The sequence below is a fragment of the Bufo gargarizans genome, chromosome 3, assembly GCF_014858855.1.
Source record: "Bufo gargarizans isolate SCDJY-AF-19 chromosome 3, ASM1485885v1, whole genome shotgun sequence".
Taxonomy (NCBI): Eukaryota; Metazoa; Chordata; class Amphibia; order Anura; family Bufonidae; genus Bufo; species Bufo gargarizans.
Genome location: NC_058082.1, coordinates 335,165,742 through 335,182,076, shown reverse-complemented (window position 1 = coordinate 335,182,076; position 16,335 = coordinate 335,165,742). Strand labels below are relative to the sequence as shown.

General features: G+C 41.1%; 1 protein-coding gene across 1 annotated transcript in view; it reads right to left on the bottom strand.

Annotated features, from left to right (window-relative positions):
* Positions 1-4,623: 4,623 nt before the first annotated feature.
* CAPN9 (calpain 9) overlaps positions 4,624-16,335 on the bottom strand; it is a 274,900-nt gene continuing 263,188 nt past the window's right edge. The window contains exons 14-15 of the mRNA XM_044285648.1: positions 4,734-4,791; positions 4,624-4,631 (exon numbers count right to left, since the gene is read on the bottom strand). Coding sequence (XP_044141583.1) covers positions 4,624-4,631; positions 4,734-4,791 — 66 coding nt within the window. The remainder of the gene's footprint in view (positions 4,632-4,733; positions 4,792-16,335) is intronic.

Sequence of the window (16,335 nt, the reverse complement as noted above, 5' to 3'; positions counted from 1 at the left end):
GAAACTGTACCGAATAACGTGTGTGCAGGATCTAAAAGGGTCTGACAAAGCTAAACGCGTAAATTACTGGACGTGGTTGTGGACTATGATTGCTGACATACATTTGGACCCATTGCTGTACTTCATGACGGACAAAATTTGGTTTCATTTATCAGGTCATGTAAATTCCTAGAATACAATGTACTGGTCCGCCAAAAATCCCCGTTTGACTTACAAAACACCACTTCATTACCAGAAAATTGGCATTTGGTGCACAGTGTTAGAAACACGAATAGTGGGCCCAATGTTCTTCAAATCAACTGTGAATATTGCAATTTACCTGGACATCTTTGAACAGTTTTACAACCGATACCAGAAGAAAAAATATCCTGCTTTTTCCAACAAGATGGAGCAACATGCCACACTTCACAGGAGTCACTGGCACTGGTTCATGAACTGTTTACGGAGGAGCGAACTGTCAGCAGTTCTCTAGGGACTCTAGGAAAATATCACAAACACTATTTGCAGCATCATTGTTGGCTGATTTGCAGTATCAGCCAACATAATCCTACATGCCCAAAGATGCATAGTCATAAACGAGGAATCATTTCAGCATCTTTTGTGACTTGTGGGTAATTAAATAAAAACCATTCCACTTGCTTGTTCACCTTGTCATACTATCACTGGAGGCGGGCTACTATTATATATAATAGACCACATTCCCACTCCCCGTAGAGGTGGCAATAGACACACTTTACTTAAGAAGTGTGAGATCCGATGGATTGCTAGACTAAACACTTTGAGACCCCAAGGGTTAAATGTGGATTATAGGCCCTGGTTATTGTCTTGAGTGATCATGTTGGGATTCTGTTCGCCTGCTCCTGTCTTGAATTATTTGTGGTAGTGCCCCTTGTTGATACAACAGGGTAATTCTATATATTGTTTTTATTATCTTTAGGAGATGGTGACAATTGATCTGGTTTAGGCCAGGGGAGAATGGTGCAAAGTCAACCAATTGGATCAGCATGGGACCTGGATCAGTTTTATTAAGAATTTTCACCCCCCTTTTTCTTCTTTTTTTCTTTTTTTCGTACACATTATTATCTTTTTGGATATTACATTATATGATTAATTTGTTCTGCACTTGGCACATTGACAGTCCCATGCGCGGCACTGTCGTGATAGACCGGCGATGTCCAGAGGATGACCTGCATCTTCCGACCGACCATGCGGTGGTGCATTTGGAGTCAGTGGTATCAGAGAGATAGGCGACATAGGATTTCTCTAATGGGTGTCATGTATGATTGCCCCCCAGCCTAGAGGATGATCCCGGGCGGTCACATTGGATTCCCATAAATGGGATCCTGCGAACAGGGGATTATTCCAACCTGTGGTTATGCGGTGACAACCGGACCACAGTGGTTGTGTTCCTCGACATGACTGGGAGGCACTAGAATGACCATTTTTGAGTTGACAACTCGATTTGGTATTTGGCGGTACTACCGCACACTGTACACCTTCTTCTTACTTTTCCTTATAATAACGGTACTTCCGTCTAAGAAGTTGCCTGCGAATCTCCCTGATGAACCACGGACCCATATGCATATGCTTCTTTCCATCAGAGCCGGTAATTTGCGGCCAACACTGAGACGTGGCCGGCGATCATGATGTGCTGAGGCGGACAATGGTTCTGTACGTGCTGAGGCGGGCAATGGTTCTGTACGTGTGCCAAGTTGCAGACACTATGAGAACTATATTATTTAACTAAATAATCTATATGTGTACTTCTTCCAAGAGGGGGCGATTACACATTGGAACACAAGATCAGATCTTTGATCAGCTGTTCCTAAGTCACGTAGGGTACAAAGTACTTGGAATTCCTTTCTTTTCCTGTGACGTGATGTATCTAGTCACGTGATCGGGTACGTGATCACGTGGTGCGATCACATGCTTCAAGGTCCTTGGACATGCGCACTACGTGACCGGCTTACGTGCGATCATGTGACTGAGCTGTGTGGAAAGGTCCTTGGACATGCGCACTGCATTGTCTGATACGCCGAGATCCATGTGTCTTGACTCCATACTCCCACGATTCATGTCGTCCTCAACTAAAGGTACACCTGTGCACTTTAGATTATTAAGGTATTAGAAAAGATTTGCACCTGTACTCACTATCACTGCAATTAGCATATTATATCATATTTTTGATGTGTATACTGTATTGTATAAGATTGAATAATGCCATTGTGATACACTCAAATGAGGTACAGACTTTGACTGTGAAAATATTATTTGTATTGTTGTTTTTTATTATATTATATGTACTAAATGTATTTGATTTATCAATTATCTAATGATGTTTAAACTGCATAAATATGCACTATGCACTGCCCACTTTTGTCACTGCTTGAAAAAGATCCCATTGAGCGGATCGAAACGTCGCGTGTCTGGTGAATAAAGCCGTCTTTTACTTTTTACAACTTGGATGTGCTGTGGATTTTTCTCCTTTATATATATATATATATCACAGCAGGAAATATAGTCTTGTGACATATCTACAGTATGTCATGAACTGCTTATTGTTACAATATACATTTGCTGTATGTTTTTGAGCCAAAGAGAATTTTCATTGGCAGGAATAATTGTTTTTGTTATAGGTGAAGAATGATATGAGACACATGAATAAATATTGTAAAGGATACATCCATAAGAGAAATTATATTGTGGGATGGCAGAATGCTCAGCTCTTTAAATTTAATATTCTTTGCTGGAAAATAAAATTTAAAAATGAATATACACATAAAAAGCACACAATATAATAACAGAATAGATGAAAAAAGTAGTTTAAAAATATATCAATCTATTCTTCTGTAATACTTATCCAGAGGGAGGTTATATAATCCCCATAAGGACCTCTACTGGAAAAGAGTTCTAGTCTACTCAGGGGATTTATCAAATTGTGGTGCAAAGGAAAACTGGTTTAGTTTAACAAGCAATCCAATTCAACCTTTTAATTTTTAGAGCTTCTTTGGAAAATGAAAGGTTTTGATACATCTTCCCCACCTCTATGTCATAGTCTGGTATATGATCTTCCCTGTACTGCTTGCAAATGTGCCTAACTTATAACCAGGCATAGGCCTCATCATAAAAAAAGATGCATCTCCAGTAGTCCGTGCACCCCTCCCTGCTCTCATCACACCCCCTTTTTGGGAAAGTGGAGAGGATAGCATAGAAAAGCCACTTGCGACACATTAAAAAGTTTCCCACACAGGGTTTGCCAATTTTTTTACACCATAAAAGTGTTACTTATACTGTAAAGAAACTATACATTCCTAAAAACACTACTGTACACATTCTTAAAGGTTGTGTCACTTCAGCAAATAGCATAGAATTATCTAGAGAAAGTTAATACAAGCCACTTACTAATGTATTGTTCTTATCCATATTGCTTTCTTTGCTGGCTAGATTCATTTTTCCATCTTATTATATACTGCTCATTTCCTTGGCTATGACCACCTTGCAATCCAGCAGAGGTGGTCATGTTTGCACACTATAGAATAAAGCAGCAGCCTATAAACATTCCCACCGTCCCGGCCACCAGAGAGGCTGGCACGTTTTCCTATAGTGTGCCAGCATGGCCACTTATGATGGGTTGCAGGGTGGTTGTCACCATGGAAAGAGCTATGTATAATGTGATGGAAAAATGAATCCAGCCAGCAAAGGAGGTCCTCCAGGTTGCTGTCAGCCAATGTCCCCATGCTTACCGCCACGGTCCTGGGCTCCGTGTTCAGCAGTGAATCTGCTCCACGGTTTCCTTCCAGCCCTGGGCACAGCATGCTTTAGGCTTGTTCCCTGTAGCACTTACTTAAGGGCCGGCGCACGTCACTTCCTGTGATTTATGGATTTAGTACATGCGGCCATGCTGACCAATCGTAGTCCCTCGGCACCTATATAAGTCAGTTCCCTTTCCCGATGCCTGAGCGCCAAGGTTCTTGTGTCCTGGAAATGTTGCTGTTATCTCTGCTTGTGTTCCTGTATACCTGACCCATGCTTGTGTTTATGAACTCCGCTACCTGTTTGATCCCTGCCTGCTTGCCTTGACTCTCCTGTTGCTTACCTGGATTGCCTGACCTGTACCTGTGCCAGCTTCCGTGACCTATTGCCTGACCTGTACCTGTGCCACCTGCCCTGACCTTTTGCTTGTTTGACTTCACCTCTGCCTCTTCCTTCAGTCCTGCGCTGTTGCTCCTGGTTATGACTCGGCCTGCTGACTACATCTGCACCTCTGATACCTTGCACTGGTACCTCCTGGTCAGTCTGGAACAGCTGCCTTGTGTGCCAATCATTTTCAAGCGGTAGTGACCTGGTGTAAACCTTAGGAAAGTCTATCCCCACCATCAGGGATACTGTGAAGAACGAGGGGTTCACTTAGACAACGCACTTAGAGGAAGTAGGACACGTGGCAAAGTGGGTTCACTCCCACTGGTTTGTGACAGGAGGTAATATGGATAATTACAATACATTAGTAAGTGCCTTGTATTAACTTTCTCTACATGATAAATGCCGTTTGCTGAAGTGATGCAACCCCTTTAAGTCTATATGTGTAATTTGGTGGAATTGTATAAAATCACTCTGAAAGCTAATTTATGATGCTGTGCAACAATGCAACATGGAATACACTAAAAGTCTCTTGCATGAGCAAAACACTTTTCAAATAGCTATTTGATATTTATGAATGAAATGATAGAACTTACTTCTTTGCAGAACTGAATTCAAAATATATTGCAATTCTTGTGGGCTCACTTCCATGTCCTGTGATAGAAGAGAATTCCATGATATGGTTTTATGGAGATATGCAAATTATGAGAAATGAAGAAATTGTGATAAATTATGAGAAAGGAAAATCTCCCCACAACCTAAAATTGGTCTTAAAATAAAAAATACCTCTGAAGTTTATTCTACATCTCCAGGACAATATACAGTGGATATGAAAAGTCTACAAAACCCTTTTAAAATGTCAGGTTTCTGTGATGTAAAAAAATGAGACAAAGATAAATCATTTCCAAACTTTTTCCACCTTTAATGTGACCTATAAACCGTACAACTCAATTGAAAAACAAACTGAAATCTTTTAGGTAGAGGGAAGAAAAAATATAAAAATAAAATAATATGGTTGCAAAAGTGTGCACACCCTTAGGCCTCTTTCACACGGGCGTCATGTTTTTTGCCCGGATAAGAGGCAGGTGCGTTGCGGGAAAATGCTCGGTTTTTCCGCGCGAGTGCAAAACATTGTCATGCGTTTTGCACTCACGTGAGAAAAATCGTGCATGTTTGGTACCCAAACCCGAACTTCTTCACAGAAGTTCGGGCTTGGGATTGATGTTCTGAAGATTGTATTATTTTCCCTTATAACATGGTTATAAGGGAAAATAATAGCATTCTGAATACAGAATGCTTACTATGCTTAGTATACTTAGAATGCTTAGTATAATAGTGCTGGAAGGGTTAAAAAAAATTAAAAAGTTAACTCACCTTATCCTCTTGATCGCGTAGTTCCCGGTCGGTCTCTTCTTTAGCTGTGGGCTAAATGACCTGTGGTGATGTCAGATCACATGCTCCAATCACATGGTCCATCACCGTGGTGATGGAGCATGTGATCTGACATCACCACAGGTCCTTTAGCCCACAGCTAAAGAAGAGACCAACCGGGAACTACGCGATCAAGAGGATAAGGTGAGTTAACTTTTTTCTTTTTTTTTTAACCCTTCCAGCACTATTATACTAAGCATTCTGTATTCAGAATGCTATTATTTTCCCTTATAACCATGTTATAAGGAAAAATAATACAGTGAATAGACCGTCACCTAGAACCCATGCGTGAAAATCGCACCGCATCCGCACTTGCTTGCGGATGCTTGCGATTTTCACGCGACCCCATTCATTTCTATGGGGCCTGCGTTACATGAAAAATGCAGAATATAGAACATGCTGCGATTTTCACGCAACGCATAAGTGATGCGTGAAAATCACCGCTCATGTGAACAGCCCCATAGAAATGAATGGGTCAGGATTCAGTGCGGGTGCAATGCGTTCAACTCACGCATCGCACCCGCGCGAAAAACTTGACCGTGTGAAAGGGGCCTTAAACTAATACTTTGTTGAAGCACCTTTTGATTGTATTACAGCACTCAGTCTTTTTGGGTATGAGTCTATCAGCATGGCACATTTTGCAAAACACTCCAAATCTGTCAGATTGCGAGGGCATCTTATGTGCACAGCCCTCTTCAGATTTTCAATCGGATTCAGGTCTGGGCTCTGGCTGGGCCATTCCAAAACTTTAATCTTCTGGTGAAGCCATTCCTTTGTTGATTTGGATGTATACTTTGGGTCGTTGTCATGCTGAAAGATGAAGTTCCTCTTCATGTTCAGCTTTTTTAGCAGAAGCCTGGTTTTGTGCCAATATTGACTGGTATTTGGAACTGTTCATAATTCCCTCTAGCTTAACTAAGGCCCCAATTCCAGCTGAAGAAAAACAGCCCCAAAGCATGATGCTGCCACCACCATGCTTCACTGTGGGTATGGTGTTCTTTTGGTGATGTGCAGTGTTGTTTTTGCGCCAAACATATCTTTTGGAATTATGGCCAAAAAGTTCAACCTTGGTTTCAGCAGACCATAACACCTTTTCCCACATGCTTTTGGGAGACTTCAGATGTGTTTTTGCAAAATGTAGCCTGGCTTGGATGTTTTTCTTCGTAAGAAAAGGCTTTCGTCTTGCCACTCTACCCCCATTTTTCTTCTCGTCTTTTCATCAATTTTGGAGGGACGTCCAGTTCTTGGTAATGTCACTGTTGTGCCATATTTTCTCCACTTGATGATGACTGTTTTCAATGTGTTCCATGGTATATCTAATGCCTTGGAAATTCTTTTGTACCCTTCTACTGACTGATACCTTTTAACAATGAGATCCCTCTGATGCTTTGGAAGCGCTCTATGGACCATGCTTTTGCTGTGGGATGTGACTAAGGGTCCATTTACACGTCCGTGTGTTTTGCGGATCCACGGATCCGCAAAACATGGCCACCGGGATCGGAATTGCGGACCTAGAAGTGCGGGTCCGCATTTCCGGATCTTGGCCGCACATCGTGCGGCTCCATAGAAATTAATGGGTCCGCAATTCCGTTACGCAAAATGCAGACCAACTAGAGCAGCTGAACTTTATTTGGGGTTAATCAGAGGCACTTTAAATGATGGCAGGTGTATGCTTACTCCTATTTAACATGATTTTGAATGTGATTACTTAATTCTGAACACAGCTACATCCCCAGTTATAAGAGGGTGTGCACACTTATGCAACCACATTATTTTACTTTTTTGTTTTGTTTTCTTCCCTCCACCTAAAAGATTTCAGTTTGTTTTTCAATTAAGTGGTACAGATTATAGGTCACATTAAAGGTGGAAAAAGTTCTGAAATTATTTATCTTTGTCTCACTGTCTTACTTTACAGAAAACTGACATTTTAACAGGGGTTTGTAGACTTTTTATATCCACTGTATGTGTACAGTAACATAGAAATCATTGGGCCATCCCACCACCTGCCCTTGCATCTTTTTTTTTTTTTTAGTTAAGGCATACGTGAGTACAGGTTCATTTTTGAAAATTTTAAGAGTTCAGACATTTTCGGGCGTGGCAATACCTAATATGATTTTTCTTATTGTTTATATATTTTTATATGTAAAATTGGGGTGATTTAAATGTTTAATATATCATTTTTTCACAACATTTTTTTCACTTATTTTTTTACTATTTAAGGGAACCTGTCACCTCCAAAAGTGATATAAAACTGACAGCATTACCTTATAGCAGCCCCCAATCTGTAACTGATCATGTGTGTGAGCCATAAATTCGTTAATCCATACTTCAGAAAAACGCTTTTTTTATCTCCCTAAAGTCAAGGGGGCAGCGGCCTTTTCCCTACCCCCTCCTGACTATGATTTACATATTAACCATTCCTTGGGATCGTGCCAGTATGGCGCCTGTGCGGTGGGCCGCTTGTGACTGCACAATCCCATCTCGGGGTCCCGCAGTCAGCCGGGCATAATGTTGTAACTGTGCATACGCTGGCCGGCTCGAGATGGGATTGTGCAGTCACAAGCTGGTTTTATATCACTTTTGGAGGTGACAGGTTCCTTTTAATCTATTATTTTTTTTACTATTAATTGATCGCGGCACCTGAGGGGTTAAATGACAGGGGGAAGGTGCACTGTCCTGAGTCCTCTATATAATAATAAGAATAGTGTTCCCATAACCCTGCAAGAACTCTGCTTTCTGCTGCCCTCTTCCCCCCACTAACCATCCTCCATGACACTGTCCTCTAAGGGTACTTTCACACTAGCGTTTTTGTTTTTCAGTATTGTGTTCCGTCACAGGAGCGCAATACCGGAAAAAAACTGATCAGTATTATCCTAATGCATTCTGAAGGGAGAGTATTCCATTCAGTATGCATCAGTTCAGTCCCTCTTACGTTTTTTGGACTGAGAAAATACCCCAGCATGATGCAGTTTTCTCTCCAGCCAAAAATACTAATCACTTGCCGTAATGCCGTATCCGGCATGTGCAGACCTTTAAAAATGAAAAAAAAATTAATACCGTAACCGTTTTTATGGATGACACCTGAGAGATGGATCCAGTATTTCAAAGCATTCTGTCAGACGGATCCGCATCCGGATCCATGTGACAAATGCCATCAGTTTGCATCCGGATTGCTGTAATTTTAGTGCCCAATATGCTGTGCCCAGCTTGTGCCATCTGAGACACACCACACCATTTAAATTGTTAGGCAGGTTCCACTATACTTACTTGGTCACTGAGACCAAAAAAATCCCTTTAGGGGTCCCTATTAGCAGTTAAAATATAACTTTTATTATCAATGGTAAGGACTCACAACATAAATTGAAAAAAGAACAAGGAAATTTAAAACTCTCAGTTGTAAAGAGGTATGAGGTACGGTTGGATAGACCAGGTTGCCTAATTTTTTGCAACCTTTTATTACTATGTCTGTATTATGTAGCTAGATAGAATGATGTCTATTTAATCATAGCGTAGAGGCTGTTTGTGTGCAGCAAACAAACCTTGAGATCCACTTGGAATTTATTTTATCACTTGTGCTGTGGGCTTGATTTTATTTTTTAATTATTTATTTATTATTCGGGTGCCCTGCAGAGAGCCTTTATTTCAGGCCTCCCTGACATAATTGTTGTTGAACTGTAAATGTTCCAGTGTATCCCCTGTTTGCCTAGTTGGTAACAATGCTTCTACTGAACGGATAAGCTACAATGTTGCCCCTATTTCTGTCATAAGGGTCAATGTAGCCGTATTCCTGCATCCTGCATACGGCTACATTGACCCTTATGACAGAAATAGGGGCAACATTGTAGCTTATCCGTTCAGTAGAAGCATTGTTACCAACTAGGCAAACAGGGGATACACTGGAACATTTACAGTTCAACAACAATTATGTCAGGGAGGCCTGAAATAAAGGCTCTCTGCAGGGCACCCGAATAATAAATAAATAATTAAAAAATAAAATCAAGCCCACAGCACAAGTGATAAAATAAATTCCAAGTGCATCTCAAGGTTTGTTTGCTGCACACAAACAGCCTCTACGCTATGATTAAATAGACATCATTCTATCTAGCTACATAATACAGACATAGTAATAAAAGGTTGCAAAAAATTAGGCAACCTGGTCTATCCAACCGTACCTCATACCTCTTTACAACTGAGAGTTTTAAATTTCCTTGTTCTTTTTTCAATTTATGTTGTGAGTCCTTACCATTGATAATAAAAGTTATATTTTAACTGCTAATAGGGACCCCTAAAGGGATTTTTTTGGTCTCAGTGACCAAGTAAGTATTTTGAATTTATATCCCGAGGATCTCTAAAGGGACTGTGGAGAATTATTTGCAGGTTCCACTAGGTACCAAAATGACATAAATATGGACGTAAATTGATATTTTTTAAGCTGCTGAGTTCAGAATGGAAAAATCATACCACCCTACTTGAATTGATAGGTGGTTTCTATTGGGTATGGAAATGCAATAAACGTAAGGACTAGTATGGGCACACAGCATGTGCATGTACGGTGCTCTAATCGGGTAGCAGAGGCCCGGCTGTATTCACTGATGCTGGCCTAATAACCTCTTTTATGCCGCGGTCAACGCTGACCGTGGCATACACAGGATTTGCAGAGGGAGGTGACTCTCTCTCTGACCCCATCAGTTGCAGTGACAGGGATCCAACGGCCAAATCTCAGGCTTCCTATGGAAGCCTGAGATTTGGCCCCCTGGCCTCATAGACAGGCTGTCAATGTATTACACCTATAGTCAATGCATTACAATACACAATGTACTGTAAAACAAAGTAAAAAAAATAGCTTAAAAAGGTATTTTTCATTATAAAAAATAAAAGTTTCAAGTAAAAAAGCACCCCTTTCCCATAATTAATTCATGTAAAATTGCAAGAAATTTGGGGGAAAAAATATGAAAAATAGACATAGTGGATATAAAAAGTCTACACACCCCTGTTAAAATGTCAGGTTTCTGTGATGTAAAAAAATTAGACAAGGATAAATCATTTCAGAACTTTTTCCACCTTTAATGTGACCTTTAAACTGTGCCACTCAATTGAAAAACAAACTGAAATCTTTTAGTTGGAGGGAAAAAAAATAAGTGGTTGCATAAGTGTGCACTCCCTCTTATAACTGGGGATTTAGGTGTGTGCAAAATTAAGCAATCACATTCAAAATCATTTTAAATAGGAGTCAGCATACACCTGCCTTCATTTAAAGTGCCCCTGATTAACCCCAAATAAAGTTCTGCTGCTCTAGTTGTTCTTTCCTGAAATTTTCTTAGTCGCATCCCACAGCGAAAGCCATGTTCCACAGAGAGCTTCTAAGGCATCAGAGGGATCTTATTGTTAAAAGGTATCAGTCAGGAGAAGAATTTCCAAGGCATTAGATATACCATGGACAGTCATCATCAAGTGGAGAAAATATGGCACAACAGTGACATTAACAAGAACTGGACGTTCCTCCAAAATTTATCAAAAGACTAGAAGAAAACAGGTCTGGGAGGCTACCAAGAGGCCTACAGCAACATTAAAGGAGCTGCAGGAATATCTGGCAAGTACTGACTGTGTGGTACATGTTACAACAATCTCCTGTATTCTTCATATGTCTGAGCTATGGGTTAGAGTGGCAAGACGAAAACCTTTTATTGCGAAGAAAAACATCCAAGCCAGGCTACATTTAGCAAAAGCACATTTGAAGTCTCCCAAAAGCATGTGGGAAAAGGTGTTATGGTCTGATGAAACCAAGGTTGAACTTTTTGGCCATAATTCCAAAAGATATTTGGCGCAAAAACAACACTGCACATCACCAAAAGAACACTATACCCACAGTGAAGCATGGTGCTGGCAGCATCATGCTTTGGGGCTGTTTTTCTTCAGCTGGAACTGGAGCCTTAGTTAAGCTAGAGGTAATTATGAATAGTTCAAAATAGCAGTCAATATTGGCACAAAACCTTCAGGCTTCTGCTAGAAAGCTGAACATGAAGAGTAACTTCATCTTTCAGCATGACAACGACCCTAAGCATACATCCAAATCAACAAAGGAATGGCTTCACCTGAAGAAGATTAAAGTTTTGGAATGGCCCAGCCAGAGCCCAGACATGAGTCTGATTGAAAATCTGTGGGGTGATCTGAAGAGGGCTGTGAACAGGATATTTTTATTATTTTTTTCTTCCATCTACTTAAAAGATTTTAGTTTGTTTTTCAATTGAGTTGTACAGTTTATAGGTCACATTAAAAGGTGGAAAAAGCTCCAAAATGATTTATCTTTGTCTATTTTTTTTTACATCACAGAAACCTGACATTTTAACAGGGGTGTGTAGATTTTTTATATCCACTGTCTTAGGTATTGCCTCATCACTATCAACAGGTTCTATGAAAATATCACATGATCTACCTTGTCAGAAGAACACCCACAAAAAGGGTAATACCAAGTGATCAAAAAGTTGTGCCCCAAAATAGTATTAATGAAAACGTCACCTCATTCTGCAGAAAACAAGCCCACACATATGTAAGACAATCACCCAAAAAAAAAAAATGGCAACACACTTAGGTACTAATATTAGGTATCGCTGTGTCCATAACAACCTGCTCTATAAAAATGTCACATGATCTACCCTGTCAGGTGAAATCTGTAAAAAAAAAATGAAAACAGTGGTAGAACAGTCATTGTTTGTCACCGCCATCAAAAAAATCATATGTACCCCAAATTAGTACCAATGAAAACATTACCTCATCCCGCAAAAAAAAAAGTCCCCACAGAAGAGGATCACTCAAAAAAAAATGAAAACATTTTCTTTACAAAAATGCTTTGTGTAATAGTGGTAAAATGTAAAAAAAAGTTGTATGTACCCCAAAATAGATTCAATGATAGCAACTCATCCCACCATACGGTTTTCACATGGAGAAAAATGTATGGTCAGAAAATAGCTGTACTGGTACCCAAGAGACTGTTTAATGCCAACATGGTGCCCATAAACCAAATCTGTGCTGCAAAAGCCATATGGTGCTCCTTCCCTTCTTAGTCCTGTGGTGTGCCCCTACAGAAGTTTTCTACCACACATGGGGTGTTGCTGTATTCAGGAGAAAATAGGTGAACAAATTTTGTTCAGTTTTACACAATAAAAGCATTTTTGAAAATAAAAAAATATATATTTTTGGGTTGCTATTTTCTTAAATCCTTTTTTTTTTTTATTTGTCCAGGGATGCTCTTATGTGAGAGCTTATTTTTTATTGGTTACGTTGGCTTTTTCATTAGTACCATTATGGAGTACATAGTACTTTTTGATCGCTCTGTATTACACTTTTTGTAAGGCGAGGTTTTTATGGTGCTCACCTAAAAGGATAGATCATATAATATTTTTATAGATTTTTATAGGTCATTACTGATGTGGCAATTTCTAATACTGTATGTCTATTTTTAATAGTTTTTAATAGTTTTTTTTACAATTGGCTTAATAAGTGGACATATTTTTCTTTTTACTTGAAACTTTTATTAATTTTTATAAAACACTTATTTTTGCTTAGTTTTTAAAACTTTTTATTTTTGTCCCACAACGTTTGAGGGTCTGGTCTGATCCTTTCTACAATGCATTACAATAAATCGGGCCAGATTTATCATTAGCTCAAGTCAAAATAATGGAGTGAAAAAGCTGATGGGTTAAGAGGAAGCTTTTTCCCTCTGTAAACCCCTTAGATGCTGCTGAGCATTGACTGTGGCATCTAAGGGGTTAATCTGCCAGCATCTGAGTTTTCACCAATGCGGTAACAGCCGATCACCAGCTCCTGTGCCCACCATATCAATATGCCATACATGTGATCAAATGACTTCCCACAGCGCCATATATGCACAATGTTGGTCATCTAGGGGTTTGTCCCTCACTACCATAATGCAGGCCTTCCACTGGCACCACATATGAAGATCATCAGCTCAGATTTTATACCATACATTTGGTTCTGGCTTCCTCAGATGCTAGCGCAGCTTCTTTCCTAGATTAGGAGCCCTGTTGAAAGAGCTCAGCCTATATTTAAATGAACTCTTCAGCTCGCATGTATTACTTATAATTAGATATGAGCGAAGTTTTGAAAATTTCAATTTGGCAACTTCACCGAAGTTAGCCAAGAACCTAATTTGTTATGAATTAGGTATCCCCAGGCCACTCTGCCTTAGGGCAGGGGTGGGGAACCTTTTTGCTGCCGAGTGCCACTTGAATATTTGTAACATCGTTCGGGGGCCATACAAAATTCTCAACTTAAAAATTTGATGGCTATATTTGGTCAAACATATAAGTGACTTAGGGGTATGTTACAGAAATTGTGATTCAATTAAAAAAAAAAATCTATAGCGCTGTATTTTTGCAGCACAAAATGGCATCTGCACTATATATTGCAAATAGTACAGGCGCCATTTTGACCACACTTAGCAGTCTACTATTTAAGTTGAGAATGTTATGTATTTAGTTCTTTATTTGGCATTAATGGCAGCCAAGCTCATCCCAGAGGGGTCCAGAGAGGGGTTCATCCAGCTTTCACTCTTCTGCCACTGTCCCTGCCTCTTTCTTCACAACTGTCCCTACCTTTGTCCCTTTCTCAGCCTCAGATCTACCCCCACCTCCATCAGACTCAAATCAACCTCCTATCAGACCCCTCAGCCTACATCAGCCTCAAATCAGACCCTCATCAGACCCTCCTAGATCAGACCCTCCCAGCCTTAGATCAGACCCCCAGCCTTAGATCAGACCCCCAGCCTCAGATCACACCCCATCAGACGTCCCAAACTCAGATCAGACCCCCATCAGACCTCCCAACCTCAGATCAAATCCCCATCAGACCTCCCAACCTTGGATCATACCCCCATCAGACCCTCCCTAGCCTCAGATCAGAACCCCATCAGACCAACCAGCCTCAGGCTAGACCCCCCCAGCCTCAGATCAGACCCCCCAGTCTCAGATCAGACCCACAATAGACCCCCAGCCTCAGATCAGACGCCTATCAAACCCCCCTCAGCCTCAGATCAGCCCCCATCAGAATTCGGAGAGCGCTGCCTCTTGGCAGATTCACTTACCCTCCTGGGTCTTCTTCCTGTCTCACTGTACTGTATCAGGACACAGTGTGGTGCCGGAAGAAGACCAGGGAAGGAGAGTATAGCTAGCAATGCGCTGTTCTCACCTTCCTGTGTCTCCTGCATGCTAATGACCGCTTCCATAATGGAAGCGGTCATTAGCATTTTCTGGCAGGGGGCCACATGAAATGGTCCTGGAGGTTCGGGCTGGAGGCTCCCCACCCCTGCCTTAGGGTATGGCCACACAGAGAGACCATGCTGCGGGCGGGTTGCTGCCATGCTGCAGTGAAGAACCGTACAGCCAATTAGCAGGTAGCTGCATTTCATTTAATAATGAAGACCGCACTGTATAGTCCTTCTGCATTGTTAATGGCCGTGTGGCACCTTTAAACAGGGTCTGTTGCTGGTATGGCATTTGGCTGGTTAGGTGGGGGCGCAATAAGCATATTAATGTTGTTCTTGCCTGCAATCTCCTGCAGGTTATTTGACCCAGAAAATTAGTCATCTTTGGCATATCCACTTCTCTAACTCCAGCACTCTCCAGCTCTACAGGTGGGAGCCCTTCTGACATCTACTTTTCCTCCTTTTCCACATCATCTAATGAGATGAGAATGTGTCATCAGGAGCATTCAGCTCCTCCTCTCTCTGCTTCTTGCTGACTTTTCTAGAACATGGAACCCAAAAAAATAAAGCTGAGGAGCTAAAGATGAGTATGGTCATCATTAAGACCTGGCATCCCTAAGGGGTGCAGACTGGATGGTATTGGTTGGCACGCTGGCACTGGAATAATACCAATAATTTTATTGGTATTGAATTACATTTACGGCTGATGTTGCAGCATAATGCCTCATTCACACATCAGTGTTCGGTCACTGATTTTCATCAGTGATTTTGAGTTAAAACCAGGTGCGGCTCTAAACACGGAACAGGTGCAGATCTTTCCAATAAACCTGATCTGTTTGTAGACTTGCCTGCTTTTGGCTCACAATCACTGACGAAAAAACTCTCTCTGCACTCTCGCTTTCCAATATTCTTCTAATAATAGTTTTCAGCAATACTGTCCCTGGGCGCTAGCCACATCTCTCCCTATGCTCAGTCCACAGGACAATGGCAGAGACCAAACAGGATGAGGGTTTTATAAGGCTATCACATCACAGAGGACATCTACAGATTAGCTTTCTGCATGGCATTTAGGCTCCATTCACACGTCCGCAAAATGGGTCCGCATCCTTTCCGCAATTTTGCGTAAAGGGTGCGGACCCATTCATTCTCTATGGGGACGGAATGTGCTGTCCGCATCCACATTTGCGGATCCGCACTTCCGCATCCGTGCTTCCGTTTCCGCAAAAAAATAGAACATGTCCTATTCTTGTCCGCAATTGCGGACAAGAACAGGCATATTCTATTATGTCGGCAATGTGCGGTCCGCAAAATGCGGAAAGCACATTGCCGCTTTCCGTGTTTTGCGGATCCGTGTCTCCGTGTATCCGCAAAACACATTGCGGACGTGTGAATACAGCCTAAGGGTGCTATCGCGTTCCCAGGCTTCTTACTTTCACTTTTTAACACATACAGACACCATTTTAGGAAAAACTGATTTGTTACCACAAAGCGCAAGAAAAATCTGAATTTTGGCGAATTGAAGTTTTCCTAAACTTTGGTCTGAATTC